This window comes from Chiroxiphia lanceolata, chromosome 9 (assembly GCF_009829145.1).
Source record: "Chiroxiphia lanceolata isolate bChiLan1 chromosome 9, bChiLan1.pri, whole genome shotgun sequence".
Classification (NCBI taxonomy): Eukaryota; Metazoa; Chordata; class Aves; order Passeriformes; family Pipridae; genus Chiroxiphia; species Chiroxiphia lanceolata.
The window spans coordinates 30,165,308-30,187,369 of NC_045645.1; the positions used below are offsets into that span (position 1 = coordinate 30,165,308).

Genomic DNA, 22,062 nt, shown 5'->3' on the forward strand with positions numbered 1-22,062 from the left:
CTTACTTTTATGGGAAAAGCAAGTGGCAGATTCCAGACAACCTGAAATTCTAGGGAGAATTTCTTTTTGTTCCCATGATGTAGAAGAGCATTTTCAAAAGGCAGCTGGGTGGAACTACAACTCATCATCATCATTATCGTGGAATGGTTTGGGTTGGAAAGGACATTAAAGCCCATCCAGTTCCACCCCCTGCCATGGGCCGGGACACTTTCCACTAGCCCAGGTTGCTCCAAGCCCCGTCCAACCTGGCCTTGGACACTTCCAGGGATCCAGGGGCAGCCACAGCTTCTCTGGGTAACCTGTGCCAGGGCCTCCCCACCCTCACAGGGAAGGATTCCTTCCTACCATTTAACCTGCTGTATTGCCTTTATTTTTAAACAAATAAGAAAATTTTCCATTCAATATTTCCTGCCTTTCTCTCCAAATTAAATATGGTTCCAATTACCCTGTGAAGCTTTCTGGAAAGCCAGAGGTGAGGAAAGCCCAGCAAGCCTCCTTTTCCCTTCAGTTTGGACAGGCACACCCAAATGGAGATTGGCAGCTGAGCTCATCTGTACTATCCCCCCGTTTAATACCTATTTTCTGAAATGGCATTGTAAACACCCACAAATGGGTAAACCTGGGATCTGAATAAAAAAGCACTACCAGCAGCCTTACAGAATACTCTTTTATTCCTGAAGTTGTCATTTTTGCACTGAGCAATGCTCCAATCAGGCCTTTTCCCAGCTGCTGACATGAGTGCATTGGCAGCTGTATCCCAGGGCCACATAGCACTCCAGCTGTGGGAATACACTTTAAAAGATTGTTATACAGACAAGATTTCAGTATAGGGCTTATGCAAATTAGTATCCATTGTGAAAATTTAATGCTGGAGTACACAAAAAATCTGCTTAACTCTTAAAGAAACAGAGACACCAAGGAGCCACTGCTGCCCAGGTCCAAGTCCTTGTCATGCTGTCCATAAGAATGATTCCCAGTTAATTCCAGGTCAAACACAGGTAACCCAGGATCAGGTTCTACACCAGCCCTCATTTAGCTGAATGAGCACATCTTGGAAGTAATTATGAAATATGCAATCAATCAGCATTAAAGAAAGAAACCTCAAATTTGTTAGGCAGCAATTTTTAAACATCTCGCTTGGAAACAGAGTTTGAAATTCCCAAAAGCTTCATCTAAATCATGTACCTTTTAGAAACAGCTGCCTGTATTGCCCACAACTATTGAGAAAACAAAACATCTGGAAGGAGTTTTGAAGTTTAAACTTCTCCACGAAGGAGGAAAGCATAATAGCTATTGTTTTCTCTGAATTCAAACCTTCTGCCAACTTTGAATCTTCGAGCAATCTGCTCCTGCAGGGATTACACCCTGTGCCAGTGTCTAAGGGACAGCCTGTCTGGCACTGCTGACTCCAGCAAGGTTTTCCACAGGTCAGGAGCATTTTGCTTGAGGAAAGACAAGACAATAGGAACATATTTTCTGCCAGTCAGGGTAATTCCATTCCAGTACTTCCCTTTCTTTCCATCACCTGAGGGAACGGCTGGAGCTGTGTCAGGGCAGGGTCAGGTTGGATCTCAGGAAAAGGTTCTTCCCCCAGAGGGTGGTTGGGCACTGACCAGGCTCCCCAGGGCAGTGGGCATAAATTAAGATGACCAGAGAACAGAAAGAGGACAGTTTGTGCAGGTAAAATGGTAGAGGTGAGTGAGCTACACCTTCAGGAATCCTTGTAGCAGGAATTTCAGCACAAGAGAAAAGATTAGCATAAGGAAATGGAGTCTTTGCTAGAACCACAAAGAAGTTACTCACCTGAACATAAAGCTCCCTGAGTTCAAATTGAAATTTCTTGGGATCTGTGGTTATTGTCACTGGACCGATTTCTAAGATGAAAAAAATAAATTGAAAATATGAGGCAAACACAAAGTTATCAAAAGGCTCTGATATTAAAGAAATGAAACTAAAAGCATTAACAGAAAGGAATAGTTGAGAATGAGACCCCCAGCACTGAAACCCGTGATTTGAAATCTAGTAGCTTTATATCATTCCAGTATGACCAGCTTCTATGAGTCTTAAACATTTACAGGCACATAAAGCCTTCTTGCTTTCACCTTTGGTTTTGACCAAATATTTCATTGCTTAGTAATCAGAAGGGAACAAATGCCCCAAAACAAATGTGGTTGGACCAAGGAATAATGTATTTTTCCAGAAAGAGGCTCTTCAGCCTGGAGAAGAGAAGGCTTTGGGAAGACCTTACAGCAGCCTAAGTACCTAAAGGGGCTCCAGGAGAGCTGGAGAGGGACTGGTGACAGGACAAGGGGGAATGGCTTCCCACTGCCAGAGGGCAGGGTTAGATGGGATATTGGGAAGGAATACTTCCCTGTCAGGGTGGGAAGGCCCTGGCACAGGTTGCCCAGAGAAGCTGTGGTTGCCCCTGGATCCCTGGAAGTGTCCAAGGCCAGGTTGGATGGGGCTTGGAGCAACCTGGGCTAGTGGAAGGTGTCCCTGCCCATGGCAGGGGGTGGCACTGGATGGGCTTTAATGTCCCTTCCACCCAAACCATTCCATGAGTCTGTGATTCTTGGTAAACATGAGGGGGCCTTTATGGACAAAACACACATACTGCCTTTGTAACTTTACCCGTGCAAAAAAAAGAAAGAAAGGAAAAAAAAAAAAAAAGAGGTGCCACATCTCTTCCCTGAAAAACTATATACCTCTGGCTGGAAAACCCCTGTGTGAGCTCAGTACCCAACCCCAGTGTACCTTGCAGGAGCTGGCAGAAAGAACCAAAGCAGAAACAACGCTATTTGTGACATTTTCCATGTCTTTGTCTATGGAGAAAAGGCAGGACATCAAACTGCAGTGGCCTGGGGTGTGTAAGCGACAGCAGCAGGTATGTGAGCACTTCCCAATCCCACTGAGCTGTCCCTCTGGCTCTCCAACAGCTCCCTTCCCAATGGTATCCAATGTGACTGCAGCCAGCTGGATTCCTGTGGCTGTGATTTCCTGCCTGTGCACCTTAATGTGCCTTGGCACTGGTGCCCTGCATTCCTGCCCAGGGCCAGCACTGGCCCCCACCCAGCTCAGCAGGGCCTGGGTGCTGTGCCAGAAATAAATAAATATACACACGCACACAAGTGAATAGATTTGTGCCAGCTGAGTGCCCAAAGCACTCAAAGGGATCAGCTGAGTCCCTGCAGACCAAATGGGGCACAATTGTGCTGTCAGGGGAAAAGCAAAGCAGGAAAGTGCAGCGGAGCCAATTCAATGCAGCTGCAGCTCACAGGGAAGTGCTGCCTCAGCAGACCTCACAGCGCTTTCCAAGCTCTATAAAAGTTAATGTGCACTTATCTTCTATATAATCTACACATTTTTCTGCTTTAAACAGTCCAAAGTTTTATTTCACTGCAGTTTCAGCAACAGCCATCACTAAGGTCTACTCTAACACACCCCTGTTTGCTGGGGGGGCTCTATTTACGAGTGCCTTTTGCTAAGTGTAGGGTTTCATTTGTTTGAAAGGCACCCAAGAGATCACACAAAACCTTTCCTAGAACATTAAACTGTCTTAGGGAGGGGTTTTTTTGTATGGCTGTGAGTCAATTTATCTGTGCATGTCATGTACTAAAATACTACACTATGATCAAAAGAGCTGCTCTAAGGACTCACCGTTCCTTCCCACAGTTCATCCCACTCCTCCCATTCTACCTGACACCACTGTCCTTCAGGTGTCCTTTGAAGCCAGCACCTGTAATAAAGCTCCCTCCAAATTGTTTTGCTTCAAATCTCTCCCCTGACAACCCCTGTTGTAAAGCACATCACTGCCTTGGGTTTATCCATACAACCCCGCTGGCTCCATTACTCCCAGCAGTTGAGGGATTAGGTTTTTCAATCTAAAGCAGTAAATCCTTTGGAAAGGCCTTTTCCCCCTATAAAATAAAGATCTGAAAAGCAACACTACTGCAGCTAAGCCAGAGCAGCCCCTCAGGTAGGCTGGGCTGCGAGCTTGGCCTTGTTCCCCCTCTGGCAGCCAGGGCTGGCTGCGATGCCAAGCCCTGCCCTTGGCCGAGCTCCCTGCAGGATCACACCAAGGCTCCAGCTGCCCTCTGCTGAGAGCTCAGCAAGGAGCTGCCCTGGGACACACCTGCATCAGGAGCTGTGCCACCAGCAGGAGTGACCTGCCTGCCAAAAAAGCTGTCCTTGCCTTCACAGCCTCCACCAGCTCCATCGTCCTTCACCCTCATCCCGTGGCCTGAAGGTGCAGCCCCAGCAGGGCTGTTTGAGCAGCGAGGGGAACACAGGCCTTCGAAGGGCTCGGCAGGGAGAAAGGGAGAGGACACTGGGAGAAGTGCTTTAAGTTTATCACAAACTGTCCTGAGCTGGAAGGGACCCCCAAGGACCATCCAGTCCAGCTCTTGGCCCTGCACAGGCACCCCAACAATCCCACCCTGTCCCTGAGAGTATCATCCAAACCCTCCTGGAGCTCTGGCAGCCCTGGGGCTGTGCCCACTGCCCTGGGGAGCCTGGGCAGTGCCCAACCACCCTCTGGGGGAAGAACCTTTGCCTGAGATCCAACCTGACCCTGTCCTGGCACAACCACACACCATTCCCTCAAGACCTAACTCCCAGCTGGGAGCTATCTCCAAAAAGGACCCTTGGAAAGAATGGCAAGCTCTCTCACAAAACACCCCAGAAAGTTCTTACAGAGGCTTAAATTACCAATACAATAAGAACCTCAAAACTTGTAAAGTATAAATCAAGTTTCAGTGGTGACTCTGGACACAGAATGAGGGGCTCAGTGCAGCTCAGTGCAATGGCTGCACAACAGATCCACAGAACCATTTAGGCTGGAAAAGACTTCCAAGATCATTGGCTCCACATACAAAATGTCCCCGTGTCTCAATGACCACATGACATAAATCAGACATCGCTCAAATCAAGCGGAGTTGCAAACCTGTCATTCCAAATACAGAGTATTCACTCAGACACTACAAGCAGAAGAAAATAACACTTCTTTTAACTTCACTAGTTCATTAGGCAAAGGTTGATACATGGAATACTCTAACAGAGTGGTTTGGTTTGGAAGGGACCTTACAGATCACCTCATCCCACCCCCTGCCATGGGCAGGGACACCTTCCACCAGCCCAGGTTGCTCCAAGCCCCGTCCAACCTGGCCTTGGACACTTCCAGGGATGGGGAGGTGTGGTTTTCCATTCTGATGTTGAAATATGAATCCATTTTAGGCACCTATATGAGAATGTTTGGTGTAGTTTCTTGTGGGGGTCTCCTCAGTGCTCACCACTCCAAAGTTTTCCTGGTCCTCCAGAGGGGACTGTGGAAAGGTGAAAAACCTGAAAAAGCCCCAGCAAGGCTTCAAGGCTTTGTGAGGCAGCAGCTCAACTCTCTTGTCTGCCAAGCACAGCATAAATGTCAGTTCTGTCAGACTGACCTGGGATCCAAGACTTGGTGTTGCACACACACATAAACTAATAGCAGAAGAAAGGAAATGTTTAAAGGAATGGCTGCACATTCTGGAACAAAGACTGGATTTCCTAAACTGAAATCACAAAACTCAACGTAGCCACGGTGGTGTCTGAGCTTGTACCTACAGAATTAAACAACTGTGACAACATAAAACGGAGTATTAGGATTTTGATACTTCCTTTCCAGGGCACATCTGGTCAAAACCACCTCCTTTGTAAATAAGGAGAAAAGCCTGTGGTGAGCTGGCCATTCCTAAAGGCTCTGCTGCTCTTCCATGGCTTTGTGCCACACCTCAGATGGCCCCATGTTTATGTACAAGCTGAGCTGGGAAAACCACACATTCCCCAGGACACACAATGGCCCATCCTGACACTGAGGGTGATTGCACATTTGGCACTCCCTGCTCTGCCCACGGAACACATCTGCACCACATGTCTGCTCGGCACAGCTGGGGGCTCCAGGACATCTAGCAAAGGAATATGGAAGCCATTTGCCTACCTCTCATCAGCTCAGAGCACTGCATTTGTTTGTTCCAGAAGGAAAAAAAAAAGCTCTAATTGATACTTGGTAGCTGAAGGAATTTTGGCAGAGATGCTGAGTCCTGTGGAGCACTCTCAGCCACAGAATTCCTTCTCCTAATTCACAGCAAGGATGTTTCCCTAATGCAAAACCATATCCAGGATTAAAAAATAAATAAACAAATAAATAAAACAAGAGATCCCCCACAAAAATCTGCACACCTTTGGATACTTCCAAAGAAATATATTCTTCAGAATTACAACACTACAAATGAAAAAGAAGAAGAAAGGAAGAACCAAACCCCAAAACCAACCACAGAACAGCAGCAAACCACTGATATTTTAACAGCACTAATAATTTATATTCAGTTATTTCTTCATTACATAGTCTACAGTTCACTAAGAAGAAGTTTTCCCCACTTTGTAAACCTGAGTGACCATTATATTTCACGTTCTTTTTTATTTGTTAAGTGGACTGGCAAGTTTAGCACTGGGCTACAGCAATTCTGACAGTTTTGGAGATCAAGAGACTAACATGGGTTTCATATATACATACACAGACATATATATTCATATATACACATACACACCCCTGCCTGCCCATTTATATATATATGAAAAATAATTTTCACCACAAGTAAAGAGATGTTTAAGGATTGGGAATAATCAGCTGGGACAGCTAAAATGCTTAAAGCAAGATCACTGCCAAAAGAAACTGGTGTACAATTATTCCTTAAAGAGTGCTGAGCACTGAGCTTTGTCTGATTTAATGCTCCCCTCAGAGAAAGAAGAGGATCGTATCCAATTCTTTGTAAAGCTCTGCCTCTAATTCTTCTGCAGACCTTTAGGAGCAGCTCCCTCCAGGGATTAAGGAAATCAGTGTTGCCAGGGTTCCTCCTCCCCAGCTGTCTGTCCCGGGGGCACAGGAGCACAAACCCCTCATTTCCCAACAACCAGTTGGGTCCTGCCGGCCAGGACTTCCCCCGCTGCAGATCCCACTGGAAGTGTTTCCCAGGACTCATCACACAGGGCCATCACACAGGTACAACTAAATAAAACACTTTGAATTGCCATCTCACTGGGCAGTGACTATTTTTGTTCCTCACAGCTGATAAATATACACAGCATTAGAGGATTGGATTGGTTTTACCATTATGTTTTAATGTAACTAAAATGACTGCAAACTTCTATCACAGACTACTAAAACCAAGCAGCTGACTCTGAAAATATAAGCTAGAAAAGTATTAACAAACACTGTATAGAAAAAAAAGACCAAATGCAAAGCCTTGGGCTTCATTCTAACACAAGTGTTGGTAACAATGTGCCTTAGTAAGTGCCCCATTGTATCATTATTTCCCATTGTTATAACAGTTATGAGCCCGTGACTTTTTTTTTTTTTAAGGAAAACAACAATACCAAAAAAAAAAAAAAAGAAAAAAGTATGATATATGTTTAATTTCTTGGGAAAGAAAAGCTCACTGGACCCACAGTGGATAAAACCTAATATTCTCATCTTTTGTCTACTGCAACAAGCACAAAGTTTGGCTTATGGGCCTCAAGTGTGGTTGTCTTACAGTTATTAGCCATGTGCAGTGACAAATCATACAAATTGGGGCAGATTGGCCCAGCTCACTGTTAACTCCACCTTCTGAGAGCTACTGGCACAAACCACAGGGTGTGCAGAGTGACCTCCTCTACCCGGAGATGGATCAAATAAATCCAGATTTGCCACAAATTCTTTCTGAAATGGGTGGTGCACAGAACAGGCTCAGAGCTTCTCAAGCCCCCTGCACGAGTGGTGCATCACACCATGGAAGACACAAAACCTGCTCCCTCTGGCCTCAAATAAGAAAGTTTGGATTAAGTAGAACTACAGGTTGATTATTGTTCTGAGGAAATAATCCACCTGAACGTCCCCTCTAGAAGGTTTGGTCTATTCCTGGTGCACAACTAAGAGGCAAAGAGACCAGAATACTTTAAGTTTTAATCACATGGAGTCAAGTTATGGCTATCATGGCTACTAAATGTCCCAAAAAGATTGACCCAAAGCAAGGCCTTTTCCCCTTTCCAGGGACAAGCAAACGAGCCGAACCCTGAGATCCTCCCTCCCGTTGTCCTTTGAGCAGCCCCGGAGGTCTGTCCCACGGGGGCAGCAGCCAGGGGGGCTGAGCTGCCTCTGGCCAGCCCCCCGTGGGGGGGTGCCCAAATCACAGGGCTGGCAACTCGGCCCACAGACCCTGGGAGAGGCCAGAGGGCTGAGGGAGCCACGGAGGTGATGGAAAGCTCCTACAGCCAGGTGGTCCCTGACACCCAAGCCTAGAGCCTGAGCTCCTTCCCAGCACACTGAATCCATACAGAGCTGCTGTCCGTGCTCCTGCAGCTCTCTGTGTGCAGAGGGTTTGCTTTGGGCCTGGCTGCCCAGCACTGCCACCAGTGCAGACGTTTTCCAGCAACAAAAGGCACCAGCAGACACAAGGGAAGAAAGAGCTTTGAGGAATGTGCTTGCCTGAGCTTACAGTAGAGGACAAGCAGCTGCTGAGGGCTGGGCTCCCTCACTGTACAGCCTGGGAGCTGTTCCACGGAGCAGCTGAGAAGGCCATCAGCTCCCATCAGCTCCCGCTCTGTTTGTGTTTATCTCCCCTTGTTAACAACAAGCTAAACCGAAGAAAACTCAGCTCACAGTGCTCTTCCAATTCCCTCTCCAGACTGAGCTCCAGTTCAGGCCAGGGCTATTTCTGTCTCATCTCTGGGCCTGTGTATTTTGGCAGTGCTCCTCCTGCACTTGTAACAGTGCTGGAGAAGGGACTTGCCCTGCGGAATCGGGCAGGAATGAAAGCAACCACACATTTCACGGGGTTGCTTTGGGATGGATTACCTCAACACACTGAGGTCAAATAAAATAAGATTGAAAACTCCATTTTTAATTCATCATTTATACTTAATATTGCATTGCAAAATGAACTTATTTACTGTGACATCCAGCACAGATTGATTTCGAGCTGCTGCCGGCCGGGAATATCTGAGCTCCACCGTCGGGAGCCTCCTGGCACTGCAGGGGACCACGACCTCATCCCTAAAGCTCCTCCTCCTGCCTCATGGAACTCTGGGTCCTGCCATGTCCCCAAATGTATCTCACCATAAGAGGGGTCCAGAGGCTGACTGGCAAAAAAGAAAGAAAATCGCAGCTTCTTTTATTTTCCCAGAATAGATGAGTCCAATTACAAGGGCTAATTAAAAACTTCTGCTGCCTGGAAGATTATAGTCCCAGATTACTTCCTTCAAAGAGACTTGGAAGATCCTTGGAGAGGGCTACCTTACTGAAGCCAAGTCAGCTTTTTGATCATGAGACATCAGCAAAACTGAAAAAGCAACTGGCTCTTTTTTGCTGGAACTGCAGCCACATTGCTTTCCTGAAGGATATGGAATTACTAATGCACTCAGCACCCACAGCTACACAAAAACAGACTCTGGAAGCAAAGGAAGTCACCAAGAGCAACTTGAGCATCCTGAGAGCAGGACAATCCAATCCTGCTCAGTGTGGGATGAGGGGAAAGACATTCTGTAGCACACAGTGAGATCCCAAGGCAGGAACGGTGCTCCTTCCTGGTTAGTAATAACCCAGGAGCCCGTGTTTGCTGAGGGAGCCGTTCTCCTAACGAGCTTCATGGAGACCACAGCACTAATCCAGCAGTGCTGCACACTGCCAAGAGACCATGGGAACAAGGACTTCCCAGAGGATGTTCCCATATTAATCCTACGCTGTTCTTTAGAGGGCTCATGTTGTGGTCATGTCTTCACATGGTAAAAGGGGTGTTTTTCCATCATCACAGAATCATAGGTTTGGGACAGAAGGGACCTTAAAGCCCATCCTGTCTCACCCCCTGCCATGGGCAGGGACACCTTCCACGAGCCCAGGTTGCTCCAAGCCCCATCCAACCTGGCCTTGGACACTTCCAGGGATCCAGAGGCAGCCACAGTTTCTCTGGGCAACCTGTGCCAGGGCCTCCCCACCCTGACAGGGAAGAATTCCTTCCCAATATCCCATTTAACCCTGCCCTCTGGCAGTGGGAAGTCATTCCCCCTTGTCCTGTCCCTCCAGGCCCTTGCAAACAGTCTTTCTCCCTCTTTCCTGTAGCCTCTTCAGGTCCTGCAAGGCCACAGTCAGGTCACCCTGAAGCTTCTCTTCTCCAGGCTGAACAACCCCAGCTCTCCCAGCCTTTCCTTCCAGCAGAGCTGTCCCAGCCCTTTGCTCATCTCAGTGGCCCTCCACCTAACTCCCAGATGCAGTAAGGTTTATCATGTTTGGACAGGCCTGTGGAGGCTCCTTTGACAAGAGGCAGCTCCATGACCTGGGACAAAGCACGACTGTTGTGTACAAAGCTCACACACAGTGAGGTAAGTTTTAGGGATTTTTCCTCACAGAGGATAAGAGAAACACAAAAAAGTAAAGACTGAGCTAAAACGCCTCCAGATGCCAGACACAATCCTTGAAAAGTTATTGACTTAAATTTTGCTCAGAAAATTATCAACAAACCACAGAATTAGCCAATTAGCCCTAAACAAAGGAAAAAGTGAGACACTAACCACAGACCTACCTACACTTACATAATTCAAACACTACTCAACAGATTCTCCCCAATTTTCATGCCAAGTCACTGGTCTCTGAATAGAACTCAAAGAAGGAAAGAAAAAAGGTTTCTTTTAGAAAATTCTAGGAGAATAAAACGAACATCCTAGGAGATGACCCCATATGTGCGTGTGTGTGCACAAATGTACATACATGTGCATGACATCATCATTTCAAAAGGCTTTAGGATTTATCCAGCTGCCATCCTGTGAGAATGGAGATTTCCAAATATAACAAAAATCAAGTAGTCTGAGGCCTGCTGCTGGGAGAAAGAAGTGTCACATTCAGTACAGAACTCAGATATTCTGCATGAGGTTACTATGTATCTAAAATACTCTTTTTTTCCTTTTTACTACTAAAAATGCATCTGCTTTCTTTCCAAGTCAATGACAGAGGTTTTATTGATTTCAGTTAGAACAGGGCCCAGCTCCCCTCCAAGTATTCCACTATAAAACAAATTGCTGAAGGATTACCAGTGTAAAACCATTAGAAACCCAAACCTTTCAGGCATTACAACTGTAAATTCAAATCTCCATGCATCATTCCGACTAAGGCTCCACTTCACAGAACTAATCCGTGTGCAGCTGACAGAACATGGAATGTCACAGCAGATAACACTGTCTGTATACACCAATTATTCACTCTGACAATATCCAGTTGGGTATATTATCCCCAGGGCTCTAACAAGGGTCCAGTGATGCCTCAAATACCACTGTGAATAAAGAGGCATCAACTAGTTGAAGTTAAAGCATCTATTTAAAGATGTTCAAAGAAGGGCAGTTACTGGTGTACCAAATTAAGGTGAACTTTCTGGTCCTTTCAAAGATCTATTGTTAATTTTGACAGTGAAGACTGTAAATAGTTAATTTTCTATTTCTACCTAACAGACACATTTCTAACTCCTGGTGAGACTCTGTTTGAGAGGTGGGACCAGATGATTTCTTGAGGCCCTTTCCAAGCTGAGCTGTTGCAGGACTCTACTGTACAGGATGGTGCTGGGAAAAAGTTGCAGAAAATAAGACTGCAAAAGAGCTGCTCTGACAGAGCCAACCTGGGCAGAGGAGGATGCTGAAACATTTCTATTTTTAAAAATATGTGGTTTGGCTTTAAATGCCAATCTAAAAGGAAAGATATAGCAAGTTTTTCATGGCCAGATAAGCCTCTCAAAAGCTTCATTAGAGCACTGTTTACTTTGGTAACTGGCGAGTCAGCTGGAAGCAGCTCTCTCCCATCCCTTTCCCTTGTGCCTGTATCATTTGTAATTGTGTCATTTTCTAAAAGGCACCAAGAAAAACATTTTTAAGCAGCAGAAATCATTCAAGTAAGGGATAAACTTCTTCCTGGACTCTGGGGACCCAAGGCCGAGAAACCAGACCGCTCACCACAGCCCGGGCGAGGGAGGGAGCCGCGCCAGGCTGAGGAGAGGCTGCGGAGCTGCCAGAATAGCTCGGGGGTGACAACAGTCTGATGTGTCCCCTTCCTTCCCAGGGGCCAAACCAGTGGGAATGCCTCACCTCTGGTCCTTCCCAGCTCAGCTCCCCTCACGGAGGGAGGCTGCTGGGAGCCCTTCACAACCACACTGGGAGTCACAAGATGTTCCTGCCTCCCCTCTGCAGCACTGCACTCACTCCATCTTCTGATCTGGCAGGAGAATGGAAAACCAGACCTTGTCCCCACAGTAGTCACACAATCAGCCTCTGAGGACTAGTGTCTGTTAAAGGAATCCTGTTGCACTGAAGTCTCTGACTGTGCTGCTCAAGGGTGGCTGCAGGACAGACATGTTTACTCATCACTGGACAGAGCATCCACACATTCCCTCCCTCGTGTAAGCTCTGTGGCACATAAACAACCCCCAGGCCAGGTCTGAGCATCATTTCTGCCCACAGTCATGTGTTGTACAACACTGAGATCTCAGACAGACAGCAAAACACCCAGAATCATGGAACCATTTTGGTTGGAAAAGACCTCCGAGCTCATTGAGTCCAACCACTCCCCCAGCAGTGTGAAACCCACCACTAGACCATGTCCCCAGGTGCCACATCCACACGTGTGTTAAATCTCTCCAGGGATGGTGACACTTCCCTGGACAGCCTGTTCCAGTGCTTGACAACCCTTTGAGTGAACAAATTTTCCTAATAACCAATGTGAACCTCCTCTGGCACAACTTGAGGCTGTTTCCTCCTGTCCTATATAACAGCAGAGTTTTAAATATCAACTGAGAAACAACTAGAAGAGACCCACACTGGCAGACAGTCGTCACTCGTGTGGAAAGCACCCCTTTCAGGTGGCTTTGGCAGCTGTGAAACAGCAGCTCTGGGGTGTCACCACCAGCAGCTCAGCCAAGCACACAGAGCGTGTCACTGTCTCGCTGTGACCTGGCTCCATGCAGGATCAGCATCCTAAAAGCTCATCAGGGACTTTCTTCATCCTCCTTGAGACTCTACCTAAACCCTCCAGGGTATGACAAGTTTCTGAAGGAGATGATACTGCCTGACTAAGCTGAAGGACTTGCCCAGAGAAGCTGTGGCTGCCCAACCCTGGAAGTCGGACCAGGCTGGACGGGGCTTGGAGCAACCTGGGCTAGTGGAAGGTGTCCCTGCCCATGGCAGGGGTTGGTAGGTGATCTTTAAAGTCCTTCCAACCCAAACCATTGTGGAATTCTATGAGTCTATGACTCCATGACGTTGCTGGAAGGATTTAATAGATGTCATGGATTAAAGGTGAATAGAGTGTCCGTGCTTTGGGCTCCTCAGCAAAAACCAAGCAGGTCTCAGCTGTAGCTGTGCCCCCTCCCACCCGTGAGCCAGCAGGGCAGGAGCCTTTGCTGGCCACCAGCAGTCCTGCGGTGCAATGCCTTCAGTCCCTGCGGGTTTGGCTCAGGACAAAGGCAGAGTTAAGCCTCCAGGAGTGTTTCCCAAGAAGCTGATCTGAAGCCCAGCTCACAGACCCACACAGATAGCTGTGTGTTACAGGCCTGGCCTGGCCCTCGGCCCGCAGCCGTGCCCAGATGCCATCGGTGAGTCCCACGGGTGCCATCTGCTCCCTCTGCACTGGCAGCTCCCTTGCAGACACCCTGCCTTTTGCCAGCTCCTCTCCACAAGCAGTGACTGCAGGCAGCTCATCACAGCAATACCCAGGAGAGCTTAGCTGGGGAGCTGCTAATGCACCAGCTTTGCCCCCCGTGCCTGCACACCCCCAGCCCAGCGGGGCAGAGCTCCCTGCTGGCACTGCCCGGCACACGGCACATCCCACACGTGCCCGAGCACCACGGGAGCTCACTGCCTGGGGCAAAGCTGTTTCATGGCTCTGGGAGAAGGAAAGGGAAAAAAACCACGAGAGTATTTCCACTCGATGCAGGTTTGAGTGTCCAGTAGTTTTTAGGAAGCTGTAGAAGAGAGAGAAACATTAAATATTATCTGTGGGTTATAAAATTCCACTGAGTTTTAGTAGTGTAAAAATGCAAGTGTGTTCCAAACTAATTCAAAAAGCAGATGTGAGGAGGGAGGGAGGAGGCAAAGAGGATGAGAACATAACTTTTTTACCTTAAACAAAACAGTCTTTTCCTTTCACATGAGGATAACTTAAATCAGTTACAGGAATACATTATGCAAGACCTTGTTTTCTGTTTGCTCATCTTGTAAAATTTGTTTGAAATAATACCACTATTTAGGTTTAGACAGAAATTAATTTAGACTAACTGATTTGTGTGAACCCTGTATTTCCCAATTTCACCCTCTGTCTGGTCTAGTCCAACCAGACTGGAAAGTGCTCAGCTGACTACTGGAAAAACATGGAACTCTCACATGGAAATAAAATAATCAATGCTAAATAATTACCAAAGTTACTCTTCAACAGTTTAAAAAGAGAAGCATTTACCATGATGATTGTTTTCACTAAACTGTTCAGCTTGTTTATACAACACAAAGCACAAAGATTTCTTCTCCAGAGAATTTGGATCTGTGACCATAAAGCCATCAAGCTCCAAAAATCAATGCTACCACCTGACTTGTACTGTTTGTGCAGGTCAATCGAAAGCATATTTTCTTCCAGACACAATGCAGACCCTGAGAAAACTCACACTGAACACACAGGTGCTTTCAAACACACTCTGACAGCTCCCACTGGGATATTTGCAGTGGCAGCCACTCCCCTCGCGAGTCAACTGGAGTGAAAAGGGAATGGGAATTCCTGAGCTGCTGCAGCCAAGGGTAGGAACTGAGGGTGCCACCAGTGAACACTGGGGAATCCTGGAATGCTTTGGCTTGGAAGGGACCTGAAAGCTCATCCAGTGCCACCCCCTGCCACGGGCAGGGACACCTTCCACTAGCCCAGGTTGCTCCAAGCCCCGTCCAACCTGGCCTTGGACACTTCCAGGGATCCAGGGGCAGCCACAGCTTCTCTGGGCAACCTGGGCCAGGGCCTTCCCACCCTCCCAGCCAACAATTCCTTCCCAATATCCCATCTAACCCTGCCTGTGGCAGTGTGACACTCCATCCCCTTGTCCCAAGTCCCTCTCCAGCTCTCCTGGAGCCCCCTTTAACCTCTGGAAGGGGCTCTCAGGTCTGCCTTCTCCTCTCCAGGCTGAACACCCCCAGCTCTCAGCCTGTCTGCACCCCTGCCCTCCCAGCCTGGATCCTGTCTGTGTCCCAGTGTGTGCTCAGTGCTGCCCCTTGGCTCTGGGCCACCCTCCAGTGCCAATCCCATGCCTGATGTCCCTCACAGGCAGCAAGACTCAGGAGTCCAAGCAGACAGTCACTCAACACTGAGCCTTCCACTGCCCATTTCACCCCCAGCCATGCACAGAACTACAACAAAAATACCCTGTTCCTAAAGACAGCCACGAACCAGCATGAAATTCCTGCAGACAGTAGGAGTCAGGGTAAACTTCTTGAACACTAATGCCATGAAACAAAGGCTGGGAGGGCATCACTAACTCTTTGAACACCATCTGTTTATATCAAGCACCCACTGGAGCGGCCATGGTGAAGACTGTCATTCCATGGAATTCAGGAGACATTCAGGTACAGACATGAACAGTGATCCAGCTTTCTTGCAGCTCGTGTTCAGGTGTCTGCAGTGCTAAATAGCACACCAGTGGTTAAGACAGGAGCACTCAGGTCTAAATCACTAGTTCTGCCACAGATTCTCTTTGCTGCCAGAGGCAAATCTTCAGGCCTCTCTCAGGAAAACACTTCAGCATATGTGAAAATGGTATCAAAATCAACAGAATATATATAAAAACATTCTGAAGTGTTTTGCTGAAGTACTTTGTGCCTGAGGTCTCCAAACTGCGAAGGAGGTGGTGTTTCCCACCTCCCATCCCTTCTTTATCCCTAGAGCAAGAGCTGGATATCCTGGGCAGCATTATTTATCATCACAGGAGTGTAGAGATACTGTACCAGCAGAAGTCCAAAGGTAAAGACAGCAATACAAACATTATGGATTAATTTCTGGCATGATTGTGAGGCCCAAACCCCCAGTGTCCCAGCTAAGCTACATAAACACAGACAAAACTGTCCAAACTTCCAACCCGAAAACCAAACCCAGTGGAACTAATGGAATAACCTAGATGAGATCCCAGATGTCTCTCACACATGGTAAATTAAAATACTCTGTAAGAGAGTTCAGAGTACATTTCTACAAAGGAAATATCAATGAAACCAGGAACAATTTAATTCATCTCATTCTCTGAAGTCACATCTCCCATTTACCAAGTCCTTCCAAACAAGTTATGTTGCTGATTAGCAGGAATGCCCTAAGGCATAATTATTTCTCTTTTTCTGATCTTTGGAGTTAAAAACTGCTTTGAAATCTCAGTGAGGCACACAGTTCTTACTGAAGGATAACGCTGGGGAGCACCCTGTAATTTAAACCAGCCCACTCCTAATGGACAAAATTGAGCCGAAAAGGAAAAGCAGGATGGATCCAGAGCCCAGCCTGAGCACAGGGAGACTTCAAACAGGGCTGGAAAAATGAAAACCAGCTGAGCTAATAAAAACCAGACCCTGCTTAAACAATCTTTCATCAAGTAAACTTCACCTATGTTGTTACTCTTGGAATTTGGGAAAATAGGAGGAGCCAGCAAGGTCTGAAGACAAGATGAGAAAGGGTATTTGGGAAAGATGTAATATTTAGCAAATTAAGAAGGCAGACAACCAAAGCCAGACTCTGAGCTCAGTCATACTGGTGTAAATCCAAACTAACATCACTGACTGTAATGGAATTACTCTGGATTTACTCCATGTTAACCAAGATCAAAACCTGTTCAATGAGACAGAATATCAAAGTGGAGGAAAAGGCTTTTATATCCACACAATGGGACATTTCATTGCAAGTAACCAAGAAACTGTTTAACGTTACGTAGCTACAACACAAAAGGTGAGATGGGCTTGAGTCATCCCATAAATATCCACAGCCAAAATTCTCCACAGTTTGAAAGGGTTTATGTACTACGAATCTACCTCTGAACAGGATTTATGCAAATTAAAGAGTCAATTCAAACATGCTTCACTTATGCAGGGCTTTTCTTGTTCTGTGAAGAGCATGGTTTGAGATGAACCAAGACTCATCCCCATGAAGCAGGGATGGAACAGCATCTCTCCAGTTGTTCCCTCCTGTCCTTTCCACAAAGGAATTCAGCCTCTCTTACCATTTGCTAAGCAAAAGCTCCATCTCCATAACCTTCCATACACCTCTAACACCAGGAGTATTTCTGTGCCTTCCCTCTGAAACAAATCCCAGCCAGGGGCAGGTATCACTAGAGGTGGCTGTGCCAAAGCACCAGGACATCGAAACATTTGGTGGATATGGTAAAACTGCCACGTTCTTTAAAATGCCATTTGGCCAACACACATTCTTCTCATCTCCCTACACCATGGCTCACTTCAGGTGACAGGATGACATTCAGTTCAGCTTTCGAGGGTGGGGAAAGAGCCGACTGTTGACAGCAGTGACATGATCCCCACTTTTCACACCCCAAGCATGGGCCACAGCAAGAGTATTTCGAACAAAGCTTGACACACAAAGCAGCACATTTTTCCCCCACTGTCAGCATTCACAGAGCCTGTCCAGATTCCCACACAGATCCCATGTAACTCAGTCCTTCCAGTTCATTAGCTCCGGGGACACCCCCTCCCCTCCCGCTGCAGCTCTGCCAGCTGAGCCCCCTGCCAGCCTGGCTCTCCAGGGCCAGCCCAAGCTGTCACCTCCTCCACTCGGCAGCCCAGGGCTCGTGCACACCCCAACCAAGAGTTTCAGCAGCCTCTGCTAATCTGGACCATTTGGGAATGAACCTGGAATTGCGACGGCCCCTCGTGGCTGGGGATCAAAGGCCACAACCACAGAGAAGAGGGGAGCAGCTTGCAGGGCAGAGAAGTAATATTTTGTCCACTACAGCTACAACTTTAAGAAAATGTATGTCAACAAATTCAGCAGAATTTCAGAGAATAAAATATCCGGGTCAGCTGATCCAATTCTGAAACTGGAAATGGAAATTTTGAGGGAGGGATGGGCTGAATGCAGAGACAAATAAGATAAAAAGATGTGGGAGTCCAACAGACTAGGAAAGAAAGGAAAAGAAGGAATAAACATTTCAGGGACCAAAAAAAGCGATTTGTGGTTTTGTGGTTAACACAAGAGAACTGTGACTCAGGGTAAGTCACATGAATTCCCTGTGCTTTGATTCAGCTTATGTAAAATTTAAAAAGGGAAAGACGTGACCAAAACAAAACAAACAAAAAAACCCAAGACACCAAAGAAAAGTGAAGTCACAATCTTAGGACGACTATAGTAAACAGAAATATAAATTAATATGGGGACATAAAAGAAACCACAGCATTCCTAGATGTTCTAAGGCAGAGCACTTCATTTTTGCTGCACAACTTCCCTCCTCTTCTTCTGTTCCTCAATAAATTCCAAGTGCAAAAGCATAGTAGTCCAGTGAACTAACTAAGACCTCACTAACTAAACAAAAAGCTCCATCCTTTGGAAAACAGACTCGGACATACCATTGTAGAGCTTAAGAGAACTCAGGAAATGTTTCAGTGATATTCAGCATCCCCAGAGACACTTCACTTCAGCTCATGAAAATACACTGGTGTCCAAGGCATGAAAATTCCAATGGCTTCCTGCTGCCCCCCGGCCCCCAGGCCAGGAATCTCATTGAAACAGGCTGGCAGGGCTCCAGCAGCAACCTACAGCCACAGCCCAGAGCTGCTATCCCAGCAAACACCCAGACCTTCAGCAGGGCCTACAGCAGCACAGCACATTCCCATTTCGGGCTGCAACCCCACCCCCACTCACCCCACTCCAGCAGGGTTTTTCCAGGCTGAGAACTGGGGTCCCATTTTGCTTTGGTTCCATCTCGTTGGAGAGCAAGCTCTGTTGGTTGTAATTTATCCTAGGAAGCTGATATTGGGAATTTGGCTCTGTGAAACTGGCTTTTAAAGCTGTATCATGTTTACTCACTGTACCTATATCACACACTAACTGCTGTATTCCCAAGAGCACACACTAAGGAAGCTGCTGTTCCAGAGAGAATGGATGAGACTGCTCATAGGACCACCACTGAGAATAAATTCAACACTTCCAGGTCTCCCTGGTTGCCTGAGATGTTTGCAGCGTGCTGACTCGCTGTCTGGGAACCTGTCATTTGCAAATATGCACGTATTTGACCAGTCATGCTCTGCAGGCCCCAGTCTGTGGCTAGGAATGCTTTGGGAAAAGGGCTACGACTTGAGCAGAGCTGGAAAAGTGCAGAGGGTGAAGAGGAGTACCAAGGATGCCAAGGGAAATGAAGATGAAAGAGCACAGGGGGGATACAGAACAATAAGTTCACATATCTGCACAAACACACACAGCCTGTTTACATCTGCAATCCGCAGCAGCAACGTGCATCCCAGTCCCTGAGGGGGGCTTGTCCCACGGGATCATCAGCCTGGGAGCTGCCAGTGCTGCTCCTTTAGCTGAGAGAATGCTCAGCACTCGGTACCCTCTGGCAGGATGCAAACCTGCCTATGAAACAAACCTCGGGGACCATTATTTGGACAGCCAGGCCCAGCCCAGGAAAACACTGGAAAGCCTCTTAATTCACTTCAGACCTTCTACATTCAGGGCTCTGACTGAGCTCAGCTTTGCTCCCCCTGCAGCCAGGGAAAGCAAATGAGATCTCCCAGGAGTATCTGGACATTCCCAGGTGATTAATTGCTTGTTAAGGTGCCAGTTTCGTTTTTGATTTACAGAAGAGCATTCGGGTCACCAGTCTCTCAGCTGAGGGTCTTCAGTTGAGTGCCTGAAGTGAAATGGGATTAATCCTGTCCTCAGTGCCATGGCTCCATGTATTTGACATAACCTGATGCCGTTCAAGTGCTTCAGGAACACAAAGTCATCGTGCTTCTCCTCTGGCAAAACCAGGGAAAAGCTCAGGTCACATCCACAGTCACCAAAAAATAGGTTGCACATGTTCTTCAAAAGGCATCAAGGGAAGTTTAACCACAGATCACACGGGGATGTGCTTGACCTAAACCACCCTGATGCCACTTAAAAATGTAACACTGCAAACTATCCCTTTGCAAAATCTTGAACCCAGAGCTCACCCAACAACTGCACAGCATGAATTCACTGCAGGCATCACCGAAGGATCCCATAAATCAGACGGGAGAGCAACACACCTCAAACAGGAAATCCTAAACACTGGCAACGGTTATAAAAAACACATTGTGTCCAACAATGTGACTGAGGGGTAAAGCACATTCTCCCTGGCTGGAGGAAAGGAAGCAGCCAGCCCAGAGCACTTTTCATTAAATCCATCTTATTTCTTCTCACAAAATTGTTGATTTTCAAGGCATGGTGAGCCAGTCAAGTAACACCATCACTCTCTTTCAACAGAGAGACTGTTCTGCCATTTGCAAACTGAAAAACATGTGTTCTCAATATTTCCTCTGAGGCAGGAGTCTCCTTCAAAACCAAAGTCCACAGCACGCGCCAAAAATCAAACTATTGATTGGAAAATATGTACCAACTGCATCTGAGGGCTCTCTCTGCCTAAAGGATTCCTCCTGTCATGCCTTAGGCCGCATTCAAAATCCATTACCTAAATTAAATATCTGCTCCTTTTCCATACTCCTTAATCCAGCTTATCCAGATCCTCAGCTGACTGAACTGAATCCACTCTGGTATAAATTCCAAGCACGCTCCAACACACACACGAGGCAGAAACGGGCAAATACTCTCTGAGCAGCCTCCTTGCCAACTTCCCTCCCTCTATTTCTCTGACAACTCACCTTACTTCAAGGAACACTACTGCCTCAGTTAAAGTGAGATAAAGATGTGTACAATATGCATGCCTGTTTACTCACTTCATCACCATGATCCTCAGAAAATAACTGTTTTGTCCAGACGAAAAAGGGACAGAATCTATCAGTCTCAGGGAGGGACAGTTTATTCATGGCTTAAAAGCACCTGAGGATCTGCATTAAATATCTGCCCTTTACACATCACTAGGAATTTGATTTGTGTGCATTTAAACCGACCCAGGAGATGCAAACAGCAGCAGAAACTGCTCTTTTCTTTCCATGCCACAGAGCTCCCATCAAGGCCTGTAACCTGCTGTGAAACAACCCCTGCCATGAACAGGATTAACGGGGTCTCTGCGTGTGACTGTGTGAAACACAGGCTGCTGGAACTCCTGGGAAACAAATTCAGAGGGGGGGGAGGAAGAAGGGAAGGTGAACAGGGGAAGTTTCTTTGTTTAAAAAGTGGTTAAGGAACTGGGAAAAGATCTTTCTGTGGATGCTTCTTTTTCTCTTTAGCCATAATGTAGCTTTTCACTCCAAAGATTCCAAGAGACAGATTTTTTTGGACACTATTTTGTTCTTATCCTGTTTCCGTTTTCTAAGTACACTGAGACAGCACTTGGGTGCCTGCTGACAGGAGGACATGAGCAGTAATTATGGGGACAGAATAACACTGGAATACATCACTAATGAGCTGCAGAGCTTTCCATGGAATTATCACCACTTGGAGCTCAGGAGAGCAAAGCAAAATAGAACAAGTAGCTTCTAAGTTCTCTAGGCAACAATTTGAAATGTAACATGATAAATAACTTGTAATTCAAGAGAATTATGTACTTGAGGCATTATCACTTTTTTCCTAAGGAAAAGAACCTCCACTGTATCTTCAAATAAAAACAGGGATAAAATCCTTTCCTTTGCCAAAAAGATTCAGGAATCAGGGGGGAATTTCCCACTGTGCATACCTTCAAGGCTGGACAGGCAGAGTTAAGACAGTAGAAAAATAAGCTGTAAGTGATGCTCTAGCAGCCTTTTGGATCATGTCACAACATTTTGGCTGGCTCACAGATTTTGGAGCTTCTGGCACTGGCAATACTTACTATCTCCTGTAATCTGTATAAACAGCTACTTTGAGAGGGACCCCAGGTAAATCCT

General features: G+C 46.7%; 1 protein-coding gene across 1 annotated transcript in view; it reads right to left on the bottom strand.

The window, feature by feature from the left end:
* Positions 1 to 22,062, bottom strand: part of HMCN1 (hemicentin 1) — a 162,819-nt gene that overhangs the window by 135,544 nt on the left and 5,213 nt on the right. Inside the window, 1 exon segment of the mRNA XM_032697092.1 lies at positions 1,804 to 1,874. Coding sequence (XP_032552983.1) covers positions 1,804 to 1,874 — 71 coding nt within the window.